We start from the raw sequence: 22523 nt of genomic DNA, 5'->3' as shown, positions 1-22523 counted from the left end.
GAAACCCTGATGAAGAATGTAAATCAGTTGCTCCAGTCCTGGGCGGTACTGTGGCCGGACTGTGGGACTTTGGGAAGTGGTGGAAGACTGGAAAGATAAGGCACATCAGATTTTTTTTTGTACAAGTTTCTCTATTTTGATCTTTCTGACTTCTTGCCAATTTTTGTGAGTTTTCTCCTTTTGCTATCATAGTCTCCCTCAGATTTCATCTCGTTTTTTCCCCCTTTTGCATATCTTTCATCCTTTTCATGATTTTTCACACGTATTTGGGTGCATATTTGCGTAATTTTTTTGGATGTAATTCTACTTTATATACATAATTTTCCGCATTTTTTGCACCACCATGGATCCTTGCTCCTTCAATCCGTGTCAATACAGAAAAGTCTCCTCATCCCTATCCAGATCCCAGTCCCACATAGTGTTCCTTGTTGTTGCTTGGCTCATGGAATCCCCCCTAATAGGCTCATCTTCAAATTACCCATCTCTGGCTGCCACCCCTCCTTCCACAATGACCTCCAACTGTTAAGATTGTGCCAATCCTTAGCCTTCACCAACATAGTCCTGCAAAACCATATCAACCAAGCCCAAACCTCCTTGTAGTACCTTCTCTCCATCCACAAAATTCTCCTGCTATGCAATCCCAAATTCCTGGAACACACATTGAAACTCTTGCCCTGCAGGAACTGGAGCAACATGCACAACGCCACCTCAAAAAAGTCTCCATCCTGCTCACTTCCTACTCCCACGTCGGAATACCACTGTCCACCACCTCTACAACAACCTCCAAACCTCCCCCACATCCCCCCATAGCTGACAAGCCCTGTCTCCCAGAACTAAGACACTTACCCCACTCTCCAAAATTCCCTCCCACCACCACACAGAATCCAGAACCTAAACAGACCCACAAAAGCCTTAGTCCCACAGAAATATCAAACCCTTTCCAAAGGCCTCACCTTTTGCCCCACTCCCAAATTTAGTCATACAGGACTTGTTAAAGACCTTCTCTCCTTCTCCCAGTCCCTACAGTGGAAACACTTTTTCGCCAACCCGACCAATTTGACTCAACCTAAGATCAATACTGAACCTTGCCTAACTCAGTTCACTCCTCCATTCAACCATGATCCACCCCCACTACCCCCAAACCACCCCCTGTTCACTTTCCTCAATTTCTAAACCTCGAACCTTGCCTCACCATTATTCCCCAAATCCCTCAACATGCAAACTAACCTTACATCTGCTGAAAGAAATGCAGTCTACCATCTAAAAACTGATCCTGACCTCAAAATCCTACCTGCGGATAAAGGCTCCACCACTTTTGTTTTGAATCACAAGGATTACCTGGCAGAAGGACTCTGTCAGCTGTCAAGATACTTCCACCTACAAACCTTGCCACAGTGACCCCATTCCAGTAATCCAACAGGATCTCCAGTCACTACTCAAATCCTTAGGCCCATCCCAGAACATCTCTCTACTCACCCCTACCACTCCCTGCACTCTTACCTTCTACATGCTTGCTAAAGTCCACAAACCACAACACCCAGCACACCCCATTACGGCCAGTTACTGTGCCCCCACTGAGAGAATCTCTGCTCTCGTAGACCAACACCTTCAACCTATTACCCAGAACCTATCCTCCTTTATAAAAGATACCACCCATTTCCTCGGCCGACTCTCCACAGTTCCTTTTCCTTTACCATACGGTGCCCTGCTGGTCACTATTGATGCCACCTCCCCGTACACTATTCCTAATGCCCATGGCTTTACTGCTATTGAACACTAGCTTTCCAAATGCCCTACTGATTCCAAACCAACAACCTCTTCACTAGTCGTCATGACCAACCTCACCCACCATTACTTCTCCTTTGAAGGCTTTACCTTTAAAAAAAAAAAAAAAAAAAAAAAAAAAAAAAAAAAAAAAAAAAAAAAAAAAAAAAAAACCTGGGGTACGGCTGTCGACACACACGTGGCACCATCCTATGTTAACCTATTCATGGGCCATCTACAGGAATCTTTCCTAAAAACCCAGAATCCTAAACCCCTCATCTGGTTCAGATTCATTGATGGCTTCTTTGCTATCTGGATCGAAGGTGAGGACACACTATCCACATTCCTCCAGAACCTCAACAACTTCTCCCCCATTTGCTTCACCTTGTCCTACTCAACCCAACAATCCACCTTCCTAGATGTTGACCTCCACCTCAGAGATGGCACAGTACCTCCATCCATATCAAACCTAATAACCACCAGCAATACCTCCACTTCGACAGCTGCCACCCATTCCATACCAAGAAGTCCCTTCCATACCGCCAAGCCACCCATGGTCGTCACACCTGCAGTGACGAGCAGTCCCTCTCGGAATATACTGAGGGTCTCACTGAAGCCATCACTGACCGTAATTATCCTCCCAACCTTGTACTAACACAAATCTGTCGTGCCTTATCTTTCCAGTCTCCCACTACCTCCCCAAGTCCCACAGTCTGACCACAGAGGAGCATTCCCCTCATAACTCAGTACCACCGAGGACTGGAGCAACTCAATTACATTCCCTGCCAGGGTTTAGATTACCTCTCATTGTGCCCTGAAATGAGAAATGTTCTGCCCACTACCCTTCCCAGCCTTCCTACCGTGGTATTCCATCGTCCACCGAACCAACACTACTCGTCCATCCTTACACAACCCCTGCTCCCAAAACCTCTTGGCTCATATCCCTGTAATAGACCTAGATGCAAGACCTGTCCCATACATCCTCCTACCACCACATTCTCCAGTCCGGTCACTAACATCACCTATCCCATCAAAGGCAGGGCTACCTGTGAAACCAGTCATGTGTTTTACAAGCTAAGCTGTAAACACTGTGCTGCATTCTATGTAGGCATGACAACCAACAAGCTGTCTGTCTGCCGCATGAATGGCTACTGACAAACTGTGGCCAAGAAACATTTAGACCACCCTGTTGCTGAACACTCTGCCAAACATGATATCCTTCACAGCCTGTGCCATATGGATCCTCATCAACACCAGCTTTTCTGAACTGTGCAGGTGGGAACTTTCCATGCAATACATCCTACGTTCTCGTAACTCTCCTGGACTCAACCTTCGATAGTCACTGTCCTCACCCATCCAGCCCCCTCCCTGTTCCCATTCCAGCACTACACAGCCGTCACTTTACCGCTACACCCAGTCTTTTTATTTCTTTTTATCTCTCTCCTTCCACTAATCCCCCCCACGCCCCTGCCCGCCGTCCAAACTGCAGCACTTCACTGTCCGCCATCCCCTCCACACATCCCTCCCCCAACCTGCCCCAGCCTTCTCCTGAAAGCTATAATTGTGTGAATCTTTTTGTTGTGCCTATTGCGACTCAGTATCTCAGCTATATGGTGAGTAGGAACTTTGCTTCTCTAATATTATTACATTCCATTCTGGAGTTTCCATTGTTTGATTTCATTATTGTTAAAGATAGTATCACCTGAACTTAAATTGAGGATTAGCAACCACCAGCTATATAGTTAACAAGATTGAAGGCATGCCCAATGGCATAGTCAGACTGGAGAACCATGCATAGAAAATATGGTAAAATTATATGATCCGTGCTGATACAAAAAATATGCTGTAACCTCACCCCCAAAGATTTTGTATGAACAGGTATCTTAGCCACAATTTATGATGTTTGGTGACAAATTTTCCATGATACCAATTAAACTGAAAGTGTAATAACTGGCAGTTGGAACTTTAATCATATTTTAGTGCGACAGACTCCCACATGAGCCCCAGTCTGTCAAATAAGTGGCCATGCCATGAATTCCAAAAATCTTTCTAACCATAAGAACAGTACAGCTACAATTTTCTTAACCATTAAAATGAAACATAATTAACAAAACTCAAAAACCTATAACAGCAAAACCTCTCCAAACTGTTTGTTTGCGTTATAGCCAAACCAACAAAAAGCTAAAGAGGTGATGGAATGACTCCGACACTCTTCTACAAACTTACGAGGAAATAAGTGATAGGACAGTAAGAAGTCTTATGTGAGATCTCAGAGACAGAGTACGGGAAGCTCTGACCATCTAAAGTAATCATCCTAGCATCCACCTGAAATGATTAAAGATGACCATTGGAAAATTATCTGTATTACCAACAGAGGAGGTGCAGACTGCCATGTACCTGCCGTTTGTCTAAAAGGATCAACAACTCCTCAGACACTGAAGCATCATAGGGTTGCATATGTATAACGTGTTGCCTCCCTGGACTGCGTGGATCACAACAAGGCCAACAGATGGCTGGACAACCGTCACAAGTCCTCTGTGCCGGGGACGTTTTTCCTCTGCCATGTCACATGTGCAGAACTGGCTTATTATTTCTTATTAAACATCTCTCCATGAGAGAGATAGAACAGAGGTAAGACAATGGACTTGCATTTAAGTTTTCAGTACAATGGTGTTTCAAATTCTCATCACGCCATCCAGAGTTATTATTCCCATGATTTTCTTAAATCACTTAAGGCAAATGCTGGAATGGTTCCTTTGAAAGGGAAGAGGCTACTTCTTCCCCCACCCTTCCACAATATGAACCTGTGCTTTATCTCTAATGACACCATCACTGACACGATGTTAAAGCCTAATTTTCCTTCCTTCCTATTCTTCTGAATATCATTTGGGTATTTAGTTGAACACTGCTTCTACATTTTATGGTGCGTAATTTTATGTGTTGTTAAGTGAGCAGCTGAATGGATTTATTATGAAAAAGATGAACTTACGTGGTAGAGAAGTGAAGATTGCCGGATTTTCAAACTGCTTATAAAGCTTAACCGTTTCACAAGTTTGAAGTGATGCATCACGAAGTGTACGTGAGTCTGGAATTGTGAGGAGTCATCACAGTGTGTTGTAACATGTACTTAAGTAAAGTGATTTGTTACTCAACGTCTACTTGGCTGACGAATGATGACACTTTCAGTGAAAGTTAATTTGTTTATGACTGTTAAGTGTTGCGAGTTGTATCACTTGTGAAAGTATCTTGGCCTTGATGGACGCTGTGTCGCCAATGCGGTATGGCGATGGCAGATTTGCTTTGCATTCTGGAAGTTGCTGGATGGGCAATTATTTCGTACTATGGCATCCCAGCTCAGAGAATCAGGGCACGACACTGAGAAAATGGGTGAGCCAAGATAATCATGCTCACATTAGAGAGAGAGAGAGAGAGAGAGAGAGAGAGAGAGAGAGAGAGAGAGAAAGTATTCCTTCTATTGTAGAGATAGTACAAAACTGTCACTAGTGAACAATATAGAGGATTAATGTCAAATCACACATCGATATACACCTACAAATTGTAAATGAAAAGTGATATAGCTTGCGATACTGTAACTGAAAATGCAATACAACTGTACTGAACAGAAGAGCTTTCATTATTTTGGTAGAGATATTTGATTAGAGCTTCCAGGACCCAGAACAGGAACACTTGCAATGTGGAAGGAGTCCATGTCAAGAATGGCTACACAGTTTGTCTGAATAGTAGTCCAGAGACAGCAATTCACACTGACAGCACTTGCAATCTGAACATACACACTATTTCAAATGAAAGGTAAAGATATTTTGGAACGCCAGATACTTTTGAACTTGTTAAACCAACTGATGTACACACATCAAAAAAAGTTTTGCATCACCCTGGTCCCCAGAACTCCTGAAGACAGACGTTGATTGTGGATATTGCATCACAGACACAGTCCCTTTGACTTTTCAGAGACGTCACTAAAACCGCCAAAATATGTAAACAACCATGCATGAGCAGCGACTATTAGATGGACGGGGTCCGATAGCTGATCAGTTCCAGTCATTCCACCAGGAAGGAGGTACACAGCTCAAGTTGTCTGTAGTTCAACCATGGCTGGATGGTCAATACTGCAGTTCGATCACGTCTGCATTGTTACTTTGTGCCAGGAAGGGCTCTCAACAAGGGAAGTGTCCAGGCGTCTCGGAGCGAACCAAAGCGATATTGTTCGGACCTGGAGGAGATACAGAGAGACAGGAACTGTTGATGACATGCCTCACTCAGGCCGCCTAAGGGCTACTACTGCAGTGGATGACTGCTACCTACGGATTATGACTCAGAGGAACCTTGACAGGAACACCACCATGTTGAATAATGCTTCTCGTGCAGCCACAGGATGTCGTATTACAACTCAAACTGTGCGCAATAGGCTGCACATGATGCACAACTTCACCCTTGACGTCCATCTTTGGAACCACGACACCATGTAGTGTAGTATGTATGGCCCAACAACATGCCGAATGGACCGCTCAGGACTGGCATCGTGTTCTCTTCACCGATGAGTGTTGCATATGCCTTCAATCAGACAATCATCGGGGACGTGTTTGGAGGCAACCTGGTCAGGCTGACACACTGTCCAGAGTGTGCAACAAGGTGGAGGTTCCCTGATGTTTTGGGGTGGCATTATGTGGGGCCGACATACGCCACAGGTGGTCGTGGAAGGCACAGTAATGGCTGTACAATACGTGAATGCCATCCTCCAACCGATAGTGCAACCATATCAGCAGCATATTGATGAGGCAATGGTCTTCATGGACAACAATTCGCGACCCCATCAAGCACATGTTGTGAATGACTTCCTTCAGGATAATGACTTTGCTCAAATAGAGTGGGCAGCATGTTCTCCAGACATTAACCCTATTGAACATGCCTGGGATAGATTGAAAAGGGCTGTTTATGGACGACGTGACACACCAATCACTCAGAGGAATCTACACCGAATCGCAGTTGAGGAGTGGGACAACATGGACAAACAGTGTCTTGATGAACTTGTGGATAGTATGCCATAACAAATAAAGGCATGCATCAATGTAAGAGGTTGTGCTACTGGGTATTAGAATGTCTTGTTGTATGGTGGTACAACATGCAATGTGTGGTTTTCATGAGCAATAAAAAGGGCGGAAATGATGTTTATGTTGATCTCTATTCCAATTTTCTGTACAGGTTCCGGAACTCTCAGAACTGAGGTGATGCGAAACTTTTTTTTAAGGTGTGTGTAAGGAGCAGTCACATGAAAATGGGACTGATGGGGAAAAAGGTAAATAAACTGTTTATTACTTAAAAATCAATCTCTACAACTTTTAAAACATTTATATCACTGTGAGACCAGACGCCTTCATGGAAAAATGTTTGCAGCTGCCTACAGAACCATGGTTGCACTCAGGTGTGCACTTCTTTGTCTGAAGCAAACTGACAGCCATAAATGTCCTCCTTCAGGGTTCCAAATATATGGAAATTCCATGGTGAGAGATAGGGACTGCATGGAGGATGTGGGCGGGCCCACATGTTGCCAACATTATTTAGACTAGACTACAGAAGTTTCGCTGGGAAGCTCTTACACATCCACCATACAGTCCAGATCTCTCCCTATGTGATTCCCTTATTTTTGGAGTCCTGAAGAAAGACATTCATGGCCGCTGATTTGTTTCAGACAAAAAGGAACATGCTTTGGTACAATCATGGTTCCACAGGCAATCGGAAACATTCTTCCATAAAGGCACTGACCATCTTGTCTCACAGTGGGATAAATATATTACCAGTTATGGCAACTACTTTTGAAATAATGAACAGATTATTTACTTTCTTCCATCTGTCTCATTTTCATCTGACTACCCCCTATAACAGTTGGGGTAGTTATAAGAAATATACTGAATGACACCTAACAAGATCCAAATACTTGCACAACCCTGTAGAGGAAAGTCAATTAATTAATCTTTCGCTGCTATAGATGTGCTCTCTATATTCTGTGCTAAGTGCTGCATTATTATACCTGTATCGCTCGCCGAATGCTGTGGTCCATTCTGAGAGACGGCATTTCGGCTGCTAGGAAACACTTATCACTTGATTTTCAGAAAGCTATAAGGTGAAAAAATCTGACTTTTGCACATCTTACAGTCCAATATCTTCCTAAGATAAAGGGTGGAATTTTGTTTCGTTACATGCCATAGTTACTGCACTGCATCAAATTCTGTAAACGTTGCATAAAATTTTAAAGGGTCTGCAGAGGTAAAACCACACTGTGTGTGTACGAAATGCAGATAAGATATCGAAATTTCATTTAAAACTGAGGGCAGAATGATATCTCATTACATTCTCAAGGTACTGATTTTTACATCCAATGGATAGTACCATGCGATGCGCCCATTTTCGTTCCTGTGCTTCATGAATTGTGTAATTATAACAATCATCAATCATCATATTTCTTAAATGGTTCAAGATATCAAAAACAGCTTTTTTTCTTTTTTTGCACACAGGCAGACACATATGTTGTGTGAGAAACACTTAAAACTTTTTTTTTTCCCCTAGGGACATATGCACGTAACTCCTCTGCAGCAGTGAGAGATGGGCAGAATGGGATGTGTAAACACTTCAGTAGTGCTTCAGGCAAAACCAGGGACCTTCTTTGGTATCTGGAGAGCGGTGGAGCATGACGAGTTAACTCGTCTGTGAACCAGAACTTTAACGCTCCAAATGCTCCTCTAGCAAGTGGAGGGTTAGAGTTCTAGTTCACAGATTACGTTACCAGTGAGAGAGGAAGTACGGTATCGAGAGTGGATGACTCTGAATGATTTGTTACCACAGTTTCTGAGAAAAAATGGCCAGCAAATATGGTAAAGTAAAGAAACAAAATAATGATAAAAGAAGTAATGATAGAGTAACGAGGCACACACATTTAATTCGAAAAGTGTACACAATGCCTGTCCTAATGTGCCAACTGACTGGTCGTTTACACATCAGTCCTTGCAAACGGTGGGACTTCCTGGGGCAGGGGCCAGGCTAAAAGACATAACTGAATGGTAGGCCCTGGTGGAGGACACAGTAGACAACTACCCGTGAGTGTTCATTTAATGTGTGACAATTTTGAGATGAAAGTTGATATTCACTTAGATTCTGGTAGTGAAATATCATTAATCTCACCGGAATTGTTATCAGTAATGAGAAAAAAACCTTATTGTCCCATACTACCAGTAACAGGGGTTTTTGTTATCAAAATTAACAATCAGACGTGAAAGCAAATTAATCCATTGACTTGCAAATATTTTTTCCTTTAGTCGTCCATATATTTACTACTTACATTTATGAAAACCAGTGTATTCCCATTTTTCTCAAAATCAAATAATTTTTTAAGACAAATTCTTTATAAATTTATCCTTACTATTTATTGAAGTGATGAGGAGTGAAGATAAGACTGTTTTAGAAGTTTTTGTTGGCATGGTATAACCCTAGATGTTACTCTCACACATACCACATATCACTTTTCTTCTTCCTTGCTTTCCACACTTTACAGTTTCTGGAGGGTGTTTCCTTGATGGGAAGGGGGGAGGGGGTAAACATAAGAAAATCTATTAACAGAGAAGAAGAAACATAAAGAACAAGCTTTAGCTGCTCGGCCCATTTAATGGCTGGCATTGTAATAACAGGGTGTCTACGTGGACAAGAAAAAAAAAATTCCCGGATTTTTCCCAGATTTCCCGGTTAAAAACACAATTTCTCCCGGATGAAATTACGTATAAAGCAGGTGAAAATACAATTTCTCCCGGATGAAATTACGTATAAAGCGGGTGAAAATACATCCATGTTAAGCAACAGTATACTTTCCCTTGGGCTGTAAAACCTATCAGTCCTTTGAATAGTGAAGGTCTTATACCGGCTGAGAACGTCCCGGCACTTAAGGAAACTGGAAAAACAATGCGTTTGGAAAGATGTTTGATGCGAGACAATATGGACAGATTTTATTTTCGTATTGCGAAAGTATATACACAAATTCCACAAGTTACAGCAAAGCAGCTTCCGAAGCCTTAAAATAGAGATTGCGTTGAGCGATGCACTTTTGTCAGCCAGTGATAGATCATGTCACGTGATCTCGCAAGCGAATGACGGCAGTTATTGAGGCCTACGAGAAAGACAGGCCACGGCGCGTACGTTACGAACGTAGGCCGAGCTCGCTCAACTCAGCAAAGTGCGTTTCTACACCGGTTTACGTAACTAAATGTGTATGTATGAACGAGAATTGCATCGACTATTGGAATCCAATAGTCTACTATTGGAATCCCCCCCTCAATGAACCATGGACCTAGCCGTTGGTGGGGAGGCTTGCGTGCCTCAGCGATACAGATAGCCGTACCGTAGGTGCAACCACAATGGAGGGGTATCTGTTGAGAGGCCAGACAAACGTGTGGTTCCTGAAGAGGGGCAGCAGCCTTTTCAGTAGTTGCAAGGGCAACAGTCTGGATGACTGACTGATCTGGCCTTGTAACACTAACCAAAACGGCCTTGCTGTGCTGGTACTGCGAACGGCTGAAAGCAAGGGGAAACTACGGCCATAATTTTTCCCGAGGACATGCAGCTTTACTGTATGGTTAAATGATGATGGCGTCCTCTTGGGTAAAATATTCCGGAGGTAAAATAGTCCACCATTCGGATCTCCGGGCGGGGACTACTCAAGAGTATGTCGTTATCAGGAGAAAGAAAACTGGTGTTCTATGGATCGGAGCGTGGAATGTCAGATCCGTTAATCGGGCAGGTAGGTTAGAAAATTTAAAAAGGGAAATGGATAGGTTAAAGTTAGATATAGTGGGAATTAGTGAAGTTCGGTGGAAGGAGGAACAAGTCTTCTGGTCAGGTGACTACAGGGTTATAAACACACAATCAAATAGGGGTAATGCAGGAGTAGGTTTAATAATGAATAGTAAAATAGGAATGCGGGTAAGCTACTACAAATAGCATAGTGAATGCATTATTGTGGCCAAGATAGATACGAAGCCCACGCCTACTACAGTAGTACAAGTTTATATGCCAACTAGGTCTGCAGGTGACGAAGAAATTGAAGAAATGTATGATGAGGAATAAGAAAGTATTCAGACTGTGAAGGGAGACGAAAATTTAATAGTCATGGATGACTGGAATTCGCAGTAGGAAAAAGGAGAGAAGGAAACGTAGTAAGTGAATATAGATTGGGGAGTAAGAAATGAAAGAGGAAGCTGCCTGGTAGAATTTCGCACAGAGCACAAGTTAATCATAGCTAACACTTGGTTCAAGAATCATGAAAGAAGGTTGTATACATGGAAGAAGCCTGGAGATACTGACAGGTTTCAGATAGATTATATAATGGTAAGACAGAGATTTAGGAACCAGGTTTTAAATTGTAAGACATTTCCAGAGGCAGATGTGGACTCTGACCACAATCTATTGGTTATGATCTGTAGATTAAAATTGAAGAAACTGCAAAAAGGTGGGAATTTAAGGAGATGGGACCTGGATAAACTGACAGAACCAGAGGTTGTACAGAGTTTCAGGGAGAGCATAAGGGAACAATTGACAGGAATGGGGGAAAGAAGTACAGTAGAAGAAGAATGGGTAGCTTTGAGGGAAGAAGTAGTGAAGGCAGCAGAGGATCAAGTAGGTAAAAAGACGAGGGCTAATAGAAATCCTTGGGTGACAGAAGAAATACAGAATTTAATTGATGAAATGAGAAAATATAAAAATGCAGCAAATGAAGCCGGCAAAAAGGAATACAAACGTCTCAAAAATGAGATCGACAGGAAGTGCAAAATGGCTTAGCAGGCATGGCTAGAGGACAAATGTAAGGATGTAGAGGCTTATCTCACTAGGGGTAAGATAGATACAGCCTACAGGAAAATTAGAGAGACCTTTGGAGAAAAGAGAACCACTTGCATGAATATCAAAAGCTCAGATGGAAACACGGTTCTAAGCAAAGAAGGGAAAGCAGAAAGGTGGAAGGAGTATATAGAGGGTCTACACAAGGGCGATGTACTTGAGGACAATATTATGGAAATGGAATAGGATGTAGATGAAGATGAAATGGGAGATACAATACTGCGTGAAGAGTTTGACAGAGCACTGAAAGACCTGAGTCGAAACAAGGCCCCGAGAGTAGACAACATTTCATTAGAACTACTGACAGCCTTGGGAGAGCCAGTCCTGACGAAACTCTACCATCTGGTGAGCACGATGTATGAAACAGGCGAAATACCCTCAGACTTCAAGAAGAATATAATAATTCCAATCCCAAGGGAAGCAGGTGTTGACAAATGTGAAAATTACCGAACTGTCAGTTTAATATGTCATGGCTGCATAATAATAACGCGGATTTCTTACAGACAAATGGAAAAACTAGTAGAAGCCAACCTCGGGGAAGATCAGTTCGGATTCCGTAGAAATGTTGGAACACGTGAGGCAATACTGACCCTACGACTTATCTTAGAAAATAGATTAAGGAAAGGCAAACCTACGTTTCTAGCATTTGTAGACTTGGAGAAAGCTTTTGACAATGTTGACTGGAATACGCTCTTTCAAATTCTGAAGGTGGCAGGGGTAAAATACAGGGAGCGAAAGGCTATTTACAATTTGTACAGAAACCAGATGGCAGTTATAAAGCCGGCCGCGGTGGTCTCACGGTTCTAGGCGCTCAGTCCGGAGCCGCGCGACTGCTACGGTCGCAGGTTCGAATCCTGCCTCGGGCATGGATGTGTGTGATGTCCTTAGGTTAGCTAGGTTTAAGTAGTTCTAAGTTCTAGGGGACTGATGACTACAGATGTTAAGTTCCATAGTGCTCAGAGCCATTTGAACCATTTTTTGAGCAGTTATAAGAGTTGAGGGACAGGAAAGGGAAGCAGTGGTTGGGAAGGGAGTGAGACAGGGTTGTAGCCTCTCCCCGATGTTATTCAATCTGTATATTGAGCAAGCAGTGAAGGAAACAAAAGAAAAATTCGGAGTAGGTATTAAAATCCATGAAGAAGAAATAAAAACTCTGAGGTTCACTGATGACATTGTAATTCTGTCAGTGACAGCAAAGGACTTGGAACAGCAGTTGAATGGAACAGATAGTGTGTTGAAAGGAGGGTATAAAATGAACATCAACCAAAGCAAAACGAGGATAATGGAATGTAGTCAAATTAAGTTGGGTGATGCTGAGGGAATTAAGATTAGGAAATGAGACACTTAAAGTAGTAAAGGAATTTTGCTATTTGGGGAGCAAAATAACTGATGATTGTCGAAGTAGAGAGGATATAAAATGTAGACTGGCAATGGTAAGGAAAGTGTTTCTGAAGAAGATAAATTTGTTAACATCGAGTATAGATTTAAGTGTCAGGAAGTCATTTCTGAAAGTATTTGTATGGAGTGTAGCCATGTATGGAAGTGAAACATGGATGATAAATAGTTTGGACAAGAAGAGAATAGAAGCTTTTGAAATGTGGTGCTACAGAAGAATGCTGAAGATTAGATGGGTAGATCACATAACTAATGAGGAGGTATTGAATAGAATTGGGGAGAAGAGGAGTTTGTGGCACAACTTGACAAGAAGAAGGGACCGGTTGGTAGGACATGTTCTGAGGCATCAAGGGATCACAAATTTAGCATTGGAGGGCAGCGTGGAGGGTAAAAATCATAGAGGGAGACCAAGAGATGAATACAGTAAGCAAATTTAGAAGGATGTAGGTTGCAGTATGTACTGGGAGATGAAGAAGCTTGCACAGGATAGAGTAGCATGGAGAGCTGCATCAAACCAGTCTCAGGACTGAAGACCACAACAACAACAACATTGGAATCCACTATTCTTAGTCCTTCAGTGATAGGAAGTCCGTAGGCCTACTAACAGGCTCTAATTTGGCAATTAAAATCATACCAAAATGATTATCAGTTGCGTAAGGCACCACATCTTCTATGAAAGGAGAACTGTTACAAAGAAGAGACTAAATGCTGTAAACGAGCGGTTATACCATTTCTATTGAGAATTGATTTTAAATTTTGTTGTACGAACAGTAATCAGTAAGGCTTCATAATAATGGATTCCAGAACAAGATGAAATTCTCGTTAGTATGCACGCACCCGGTTGCAAGTTAACAGATTTAAATACGCATTTTGCCCACTGAGTTAAGGGAACGAGCGAGCTCAGGCCATTCTTCGTGACGTACGCGACGCGGCCTGTCTTTCTCGTGGGCCTCGATACATGTTGTGTACTCAACCACTAGCAGCACCACTGTTAAGTAGTACGACCATATGAAGACGAGAGGTTAATGGGTTAAAGTAATGTAAGTACACTATATCTTCATGAAAAGCTGAACTTTCACTTATAATATTGTGCATTAACAATGTGTTGCTGTTTTTTCTCGAAGGGCGTGATTAGGCAGGAACCTAAGAATGCTTCGGAAACTAAACTGCTGTATTTGATGTATTTCGTACATATACTTTCATATTACGCAAACATGCAGTCCAAATGCTGATGTGAATCAAAGATCTTTCCAAAACACGTTGTTTCTTGCTGGATTTCGTTTCCTAAAGTGCTCAGAAGTATAAAACCCCTAAACTTTCCATAAGCAGTTTTCCAATAATACTATTTAGTTTTTATTTCGTGATCATAGCTGCAGTGATTTAGGAGAACCTTTACAAAGTGAAGTTTATACTTAGCTGTAGTCCGTGTCATGTTTTCTCGAAGAGTGATGCATCAACTTTTACATTGTTTTTATTTGAAACTCTGAATATACGGTACAACATTTAAACACCCACTGACGTAAGGCTGCGAGCATTCACAACTAGGTCTAGGGATCTTTGAGAGCATTCTGCGTTCTGCCTGACTGGGACTGGAGTGGCAATGAAGGATGGGACAGAATAGGAGTCACCATGGCATCAGCTGGTCAATGCAAAGTGATCCAGTGACTGGATGAAGTGGGAAGAGACATCGCTGCGAGCTGAGGCGGCGAGGTGAGATGACCAAGCCAGCAATCGATCACACGAAAGACGAGCCATCGCTTTCAGCAGCTAACATCGTTACATGCCTGTTCAAAATCCCAATACCGTGAAACGCCGTAATAATACAGCCGCTGTTACTGTGTTTAAATACAAATAAAACAATTGCTGTTTATACATTCAATGCCAAAAAATATAACTTGGTATATGTAAAGAGGGGGGGAAAAAAAAGCGTCAACACAATATTACAGCAAAATACTATCTGGCAAATAAGTGGTAAACAACAACATTACGTAAGTTGGTCAATAATTAAAGAAGAAAAGTCTGGAGCAAGAGTCTTGAAATATGAGTTTATTGAGCCGAGTAGCATGTTCTTCAGATGATCATAGACTACCGTGTAGCTAGCACGTTTCGGGTTTTTTTGTGCTCTATCTTTGCAACAAACATTGGCAAATACAGAAGCAGTTACTAGAGCACACTCCGCAACATCAAAGTTCTCCAGCCATCGGATCACGCAAATCTTCAAGGGCAAATGTTCCGATTCAATGGTCCAAATATATAGAGCTAATCTGGAATGGAAATCCTTAAATAGGTTTTACAAGGCATGTACAAACTGAATTATCATCGAGAGTGTTTCCTTTACTGCGGACTTGATTAGCAGAAAAATATGGAGAGGGGGCTTGCAAGTTCTTCAAAGAACAGCAAGAAAACATAACGTGAAGACAACAATAACAGCTGAACAGGGTTTATTACGTTTCTAGGTACGGAGGGATACATAAAAAGCGACATTATCAATGTAAAACCATATTTTAAAATTAAGCGGGGAAATCATTCCTCTACAAGTAAATCAACATGTACGCTGCTACAGAATCTAGACTTTAAATTAAAATCCGTATATGTACAATAGAAGGTCTACCAAGTCCTAAAGCACTTCAGAAATTTTACACACAGTAGAGCGCCTCAGCTGTAAAGTAACTGGGAGGCCAAGTCGTTTGTACCCGGCAGACTTCATAACTTAGAAATCGTGGATGGGAGACGAGAGCAAGCAACCAATAGCAGCCGGTAGAGAGAGAGAGAGAGAGAGAGAGAGAGAGAGAGAGAGAGAGAGAGAGAGAGAGGGCGGGGGGGGGGAAAGCCTCATGGTAAGGAATAAGCTAGAACGAAAAGGTGGCGAAGCCTTCAGAACTTTGCTCGATGAGCTTAATATCTTTCGTCTTTATAATTGAGGTGCTGTACTGTACATGTAAAATTAGCTAGAAACTTGCAACAGGTTACTGGAGTAAGACTGGTCGATACGTCTTGTCATTCATAGTTTCTTAAAGGGTCAACAAATGCAGCGCTACTAATAATATCGTAATTAACACTGATTGTTGCTTGGCAGAGACAGTGTTGTCAAACGTGCCTCGTTCGATTTTCAAATCACACAGTCTGTCAGTAGTCAGTGTGCTCGGCTCACCTGTTGAATTCAGTTCTGCACAAATGCGGGGCAAAATTTTATAAACTGACAAGGTAGGTAACACTCATTGTGTCATATTTCATTATGCGTAATAATGAGGCGCAGCCTTATTTACATCCATCGTTCTCCTTTCTCCAATAAAGGTTGCCCACCAACAACCACTGCGACTGCGCCATGTCGATAGCTGGCTTTCAGATCCAGCATTCAAGGACTGGTTGGGGAAAGTACCTACAGACCTTTATAGTGCTAAATGTGGATTATGTCCAGGGACCCTCATTAACATCTGTACTATGGGAAGATCGGCTCTTACAAGTCACATGACAAAATCCAAGAAGCACGTCGCGAAAACAGCTGCCATGAGAAGCACAGCAAGTTTGTATGTCTACACCCGACCGGCGGCGACCACTTCAACCCAGCAGACAGATTCTACATCCCCTACCACATCCGTGGATTCAGCTGGGTCAACAACAGTGGCGTTGGCTGCTGAAATTGTTGCGCCTCCGCAGAAGGATGTCACTGCAATGTCAAAACCCAGGGATAAACTGAGAGGAATTGATCGAATGGCAATAAAGGACGAAGTAACAAAGGCGGAAATACTGTGGTGTTTGGAATGCATCGTTTCACACAAGTCACTGTGTAGTTCTGCGAACGACGTGTTGCTTCTCCCCGCAATGTTCCCCGACAGTGAAATGGCCAAGAGCAGCGTTTACAAAAGGACACAATCGGTTATATCGTGCAATATGGACTAGCTCCCTTCTTTGAGTCTGAAATTAAATCTGACCTCGTAAACGCATCAAGGATTGTTGTTTGTTTTGACGAATCCTTGAACAAGGTGTGCAAAAGAATCCAGATGGAGATTTTAGTGCGTTATTGGGACATTAAAAAAAATCTAGTGTGCACCCGTTACTATGCATCGGCTTTTCTAGGCAGTTCACACCGTTTTACTGGAAACTGGAACGTGTGGGCTTTACGTTGTTCACGGCACCTTCAAGTCCGCAATTCAAGAAACACAGTGGATGATAATTCAGTTTTACCTGCCTTGTACAATCTTTTTAAGGATATCACTGCCAGAAGAGCTCTGTATATTTCGACAACGGAATCGGAACTGCTTCCCTTAAAGTTTTGCGCGATCCGATGGCTGGAGAATGTGGAAGTTGCTGAGCGAGCTCTAGTAATGCTTCCGTTTCTGCGAATATTTGTTGTTAAACTGGAAGAAAAAAACAAACCAAAATGTGCTAGCTACAGAGTAGTGGAGGATCACCTCAAGGACAAGCTACTTGGTCCAAAAATTGCCTTTTTCAAGACTCTTGCTGGAGACTTGACACCTTTCCTAAAGTATTTCTAATCCGATTGGCCGCTAGCACCATTCCTCCACTCTGCTTTGACAGAGATAATGGAGACAACGATGACACGATTTGTCCAGCCGACAAAGATCTCGCCGTCAGTTAATTTGGACAAAGAATCCAATCTTTTGGGTGTGAACCACGTCAAGATTGGGTTCACCGTCAAGAATGAATTCAGAAAGTGCAGGTCTCTCACAGCCCTTGAAATCGCTAAGTTCCAGAACGAAGTTGATGGAGAAATCTCCCTTACACTTTAGGTTGACAAAAGCTGTAAGCTGCTTTGATCCCACAATAGCGTGCAGGGAGGCTGGTCCCAAACGATTTCATCCCTTTCTACAGATTTTGGTGGAGAGCAATTGGATGAACGGTGTATGAGCCGATAAAGCAGAAGCGCAATACGCTTCTGTTGTAAAGAAGAACTGCAAAACAAAATTCGAAACATTCAACAAAAAGGAGCAATGGCTGGATGAGTTCTGGATGAAATGTCTCAAGAACCAGAATGCAACGTGCCACGAGCTTCAGAAGGCAATGGAAATCGCGCTCACTTTGTCGCACAGTCAAGCAGCTGCGGAGCGAGGATTCTCGGTGAACAAAGAGTGCCTCTTCGAGAATATGAGGGAACAATCTGTAGTGAGCAGAAGACTGGTGTACGACGCCATCAAGACACACGGCGGAGTCCAAGGAGTGCCTATAACAAAGTCCCTTATACACTCTGTAAGAAACTCAAGAGATCAATATGCTGAAGACCTCAAAAATCGAAACGACGAGTCATCCAGGAAAAAGGACCATCTGACTAAAAGGAAGATTGCTGACGCAGAAATAAGACAGCTTAAATAGAAGAAGGCAAAACTTGAGGGGACCATTCAAAATGCTCAGATAGAGCGAGAATCTATTACAGAACGAATCAATGCTCTCGCACACAGCTCCAAGTGAGTTATTCTCCAAGGTCAATTCCTAAATTACAGTATTTGTTGTTAAACATGGTGCTTCCTTCTAAATTATTTGTAGTATTGTCTAATAATAATGAAAATGTTTCTTTAATAAAATGTTTTTAAAACAAATGAATATGTTAGCGTTATTTATTTTAAACTGCTAACTCCCACAGATGTTTATAAATATACATTTCAAACAATAACTTTCGTGATCAAGAAATATTTGAAAAATAAACCTAATTTAAGAAAATAAGTGTTAAAATAAAGACCGGAGCTAAAATTTAGTAACACAAAAATCCGAAAAGAAAGGCCTGTAAAAATGCACAAAATATTTTACGAAAAAAAATCTCTTATTATACTAAAACGAAAGACAGTAATTAAAGGTCTTTAACAACGATTAAACAGCAAGCTTTTGTATTTAAATAAAAAATAATAAAATCAGAAAAATTGAGGAATGGAACAGGTAAAAGGCATACTTGTCCTTACTGAAAGCAAATTTTAGAGTGGGGAATATAGTAGCTGCGCTTGACACAGGTTTTCGCTCTAAAACTGGACTAATTTCGTACGAGAGCAAGGTACGGATGTCTCGCTACCTGTCGCGTGACTGGTGCTGCCTTCTGTTGTCCATTTATAGGATTAGTTAGAAAGAAGTAGTAGCGAACGTTAGAGCTGTTCGGAGATGAAGATCCAATTCACCGGCAAAAAAGTAGAAAAGAAGCGAACTGGTATTGCTCTGCATGCCAGAACACTTCGTCTTTTCTATACTACAGAAAAGTCGAAGTGCTCTGGCATGAAGAGACTTGTGAGATTGCTCAGTAACATATTATTCACTTTTTTTAAGGTCAATTATACTTTTTGCCATCGATTGCATAATTTTTTATCTATGAAAGAACAACATTAAATATGAAAACTAACTTGAAGCTCAGTCTTTTTTTAACGTGTGTTACTCATTAAGTCATACCAAATACAAATGTGCGGTAAAATTTTAGTGGCATAAATGACTTATCTTCTGGGCCCGAAATTTTTCAAATGACTGATTCTCAAGTGTTACCGGTACATTTTGAATGAGAGTTATAACGTCCTGTGATTTAAGAAATTCACTGCACATTCTCACACGTAACATACATCATCTTGCATGGAAATTTACTTTGAAAATAACGCTTCTCAAGTCACTATTCGCAATATTTTCCAGTGATCTGTTAGAAATATTAACAACTGCGATGCAAGCACATTGAATGCATGTTAGTTGTTACGGACGTACTGCATAATCTTCAACCTAAAGCCTTTGACATTTTTCGGTGTCGGCAAATTGGTCTGTGCATTGTGTAAATTACTCATTTTCTACGCAACTAAACTTTTATTTTGGTGTTATTCTCTGATTTATGTTTCATTGCTGCAGTATTATTCAGCAGTAGTGGGCTAAAGTTCTTTGTCAGCATATCAGATCTTATACGTCAAACCTACAAAAATTTAACTGAAATCTAAAAGGATGAAAAATCCCGGAATTCTAAAAAATTCCCGGGTTTTTCCTGGATGAAAAAATTCCCGGTTTCTTCCTGGATCTCCCGGGCCGTATACACCCTGTGTGTGCACAATGGTCTGGTTGTCTACCTTCAATGATAATTAGCTAAGGAACAGAACAACACATTGTGCTTTCAGCACAACCTACCTGGCAACACCCTTACAAGCTTTTCAGACTGTTTCTGACCACACTGTATGCAGCCCACCAGCCTATGTCTTTCCTAAAGGAAAGCAGACTGTTACACAGTAGATGTGAGATTTTTTCTTTTCTTTTCCTGCTAAGGATCACATGAAATAACTTATGTCTTCTTTTTCTCTCCTTTCTTTCTTTCCAATAGTTTCCATTCTCTTCCTATGCTTTTTTCTTTTTTCTTCTGCCCCTATTGTGCCTTTCATCTTCTTTGTTTTCAACTGGCAAACCCTTAAAACCTTTTATTTTTATTTTGAACTTTTCTCTTTCTCCTATTTCTTCCTCCATTATTTCCATTTACCTCAGGACTGTTTTAACTTCTCCGATAAAAGTTGCCAATGATTTTGTGTTTCTGTCAAAGTTAAAAATTACAATTATTATAATTATTTTCATCTAGCCTTTGTAGGCTTCCACAGAATACAACCCTCTCTTCCTCAATGTTTCTAATACTTGTTCTGTTTTTTGGTAAACTCCTTTATTACTTCTTAATTTCCATTTCCCACTGTCATATTTTTGTCCCAATCTGTGGGAAAACCAAGATGATTGTCTGCAATTTATAGGCACTTTTAAAGAAAATGATTTCAGAGCTCCAAGTTATTTTAAATGAGCTGCCTCATTTGTCTACAGGTCTTCACCAATGGAGCTATTAAATAGAAAATTTATCAGAGAAGTGCTGTTAAAATTATTTAAAAGGCCAAAAGATACTATCCAACATAGGAATGATGTACATTAATGTGTGGAAAAGGAATTGAAGAAAAGTTCTCAAATTAGAGAAAACGAACACATCTGTAAAACTGCAACACCAAATTACAAGATGGGCAACATGATGTTGAGTAAAGCTTTTCACCCAAATTCTAATTTAAAGAAGGAAGCTACCAAATTTTTTCACAAATATGTAGGTCCATATACGGAGGTTTGTATTCAACATACAAAGGCAGGGTTTCTTGTAGATTCTTCAAACAGTGGACAAGAGATTACACAAGTTGGTACAATAAAAAGATTTATAACTTAAAAAATTGATTTCAAGGGAGTTCATATTCTGTATGAACCATGCAGTGTGACGCCAGCAAGAACCCCAAGTTGTCCATTATAATTTTTTGTTTGATTGGCATACAATGGTCTCTTCCTTTCTTATTATCCTACCTTCTTTAAATTTCGTTTCTTCAATTAGCTTACCAGAAAAAGTCAGGTACTAAGATATTAGTTACTCTTTTAGTAACTGCCACAGCATCTACAAAAATCCATCAACAGAAATGGTGATTATGTCGAAAAATAGCTAAATGTTGAAGCTGTAAACTGATGTAAACCATTGTAGACATAAACAGGTCTATGTACTTGTAAAAAATAGGAGACCTTACTTTTGGGATTACCCTCATATTAAAACTGTGATCATGTTGTATACATAGCTGCTGCACCCAATAGACCTCATGGACAGTAAACACGGATTTTGAGGCCAGTCTGATTTAGGAGCAAAGTTTTCTTGCTCTGGTAGGAAATGAGTAAATGACCAAAAAGGTAAAGACACACTATTTTGTACCCCTTGCTACAGATGACACAAAAATAAAAATGAATGGTTCAGAAAATTTTAAAAACCAAAACTGAATGTACACAACCTTCCATACACTCAAATAATTGAGAATGATAATATATGCAAATCTCAAATCAGTCAATGCAGAATTCTGCTGAAAATTTTACTTTGATTTGTGAGTATTACTAAAGAATGATAAAAGGTTTTCCTATATTAACCTTCTTTTTATTTCTAGGGCTTTGTCCAAATCATCATTATTTAGGGCTTTTCGAAATTCCTTTAGCAAGATTTGCTCCGTTGCTGGGACCTTATCTACATGCTGCACTTCACGTGTCTTTGTTTTTGTTTCCTGAGAAATCTGTGGAATTACAAAAGGGGCAGTTCTTCCTTTCTGTTCTAGGAATGTACCCAGTGTGAACAGGAATTTATCAGTTGGCTGCACATCCTCTTCTTGCATCCTTGTCCAAAGTCCAAGAGCTTTGTCCACATCTTCATTATTACCTGTAACAATGATTTTTAAATCATTCAGCTAGTAGATTGCAGCCTGAAGATTTGTCATTTTACTATGATAATAAACTCAATGACATGAGAAGAAAAGTTAAAGAATATAGTCTTTTGGAAAGATAAGGAATCCCCTATGCTAAAGATGGAAATCCAGCATTACAATCTGGGCAAAGTAGTCAGAAAAAAGACACCAATAAACAAAAATTATTCATCAGCAGATAAATGACCAATGGAATTACATATATGCTACAGAATGCCCATATTCGAAAGTGTCATTCAGCTCTACTTGACTGTTACCTGC

The 22523-nt window shown here is 41.0% G+C and overlaps 1 protein-coding gene across 1 annotated transcript in view; it reads right to left on the bottom strand.

The window, feature by feature from the left end:
* LOC126092748 (leucine-rich PPR motif-containing protein, mitochondrial-like) overlaps nt 1-22523 on the bottom strand; it is a 245182-nt gene that overhangs the window by 32141 nt on the left and 190518 nt on the right. Inside the window, 1 exon segment of the mRNA XM_049908474.1 lies at nt 21937-22219. Coding sequence (XP_049764431.1) covers nt 21937-22219 — 283 coding nt within the window.

The sequence above is a fragment of the Schistocerca cancellata genome, chromosome 7 (assembly GCF_023864275.1).
Source record: "Schistocerca cancellata isolate TAMUIC-IGC-003103 chromosome 7, iqSchCanc2.1, whole genome shotgun sequence".
NCBI lineage: Eukaryota > Metazoa > Arthropoda > Insecta > Orthoptera > Acrididae > Schistocerca > Schistocerca cancellata.
This window is presented reverse-complemented; position numbering and strand designations above follow the sequence as displayed.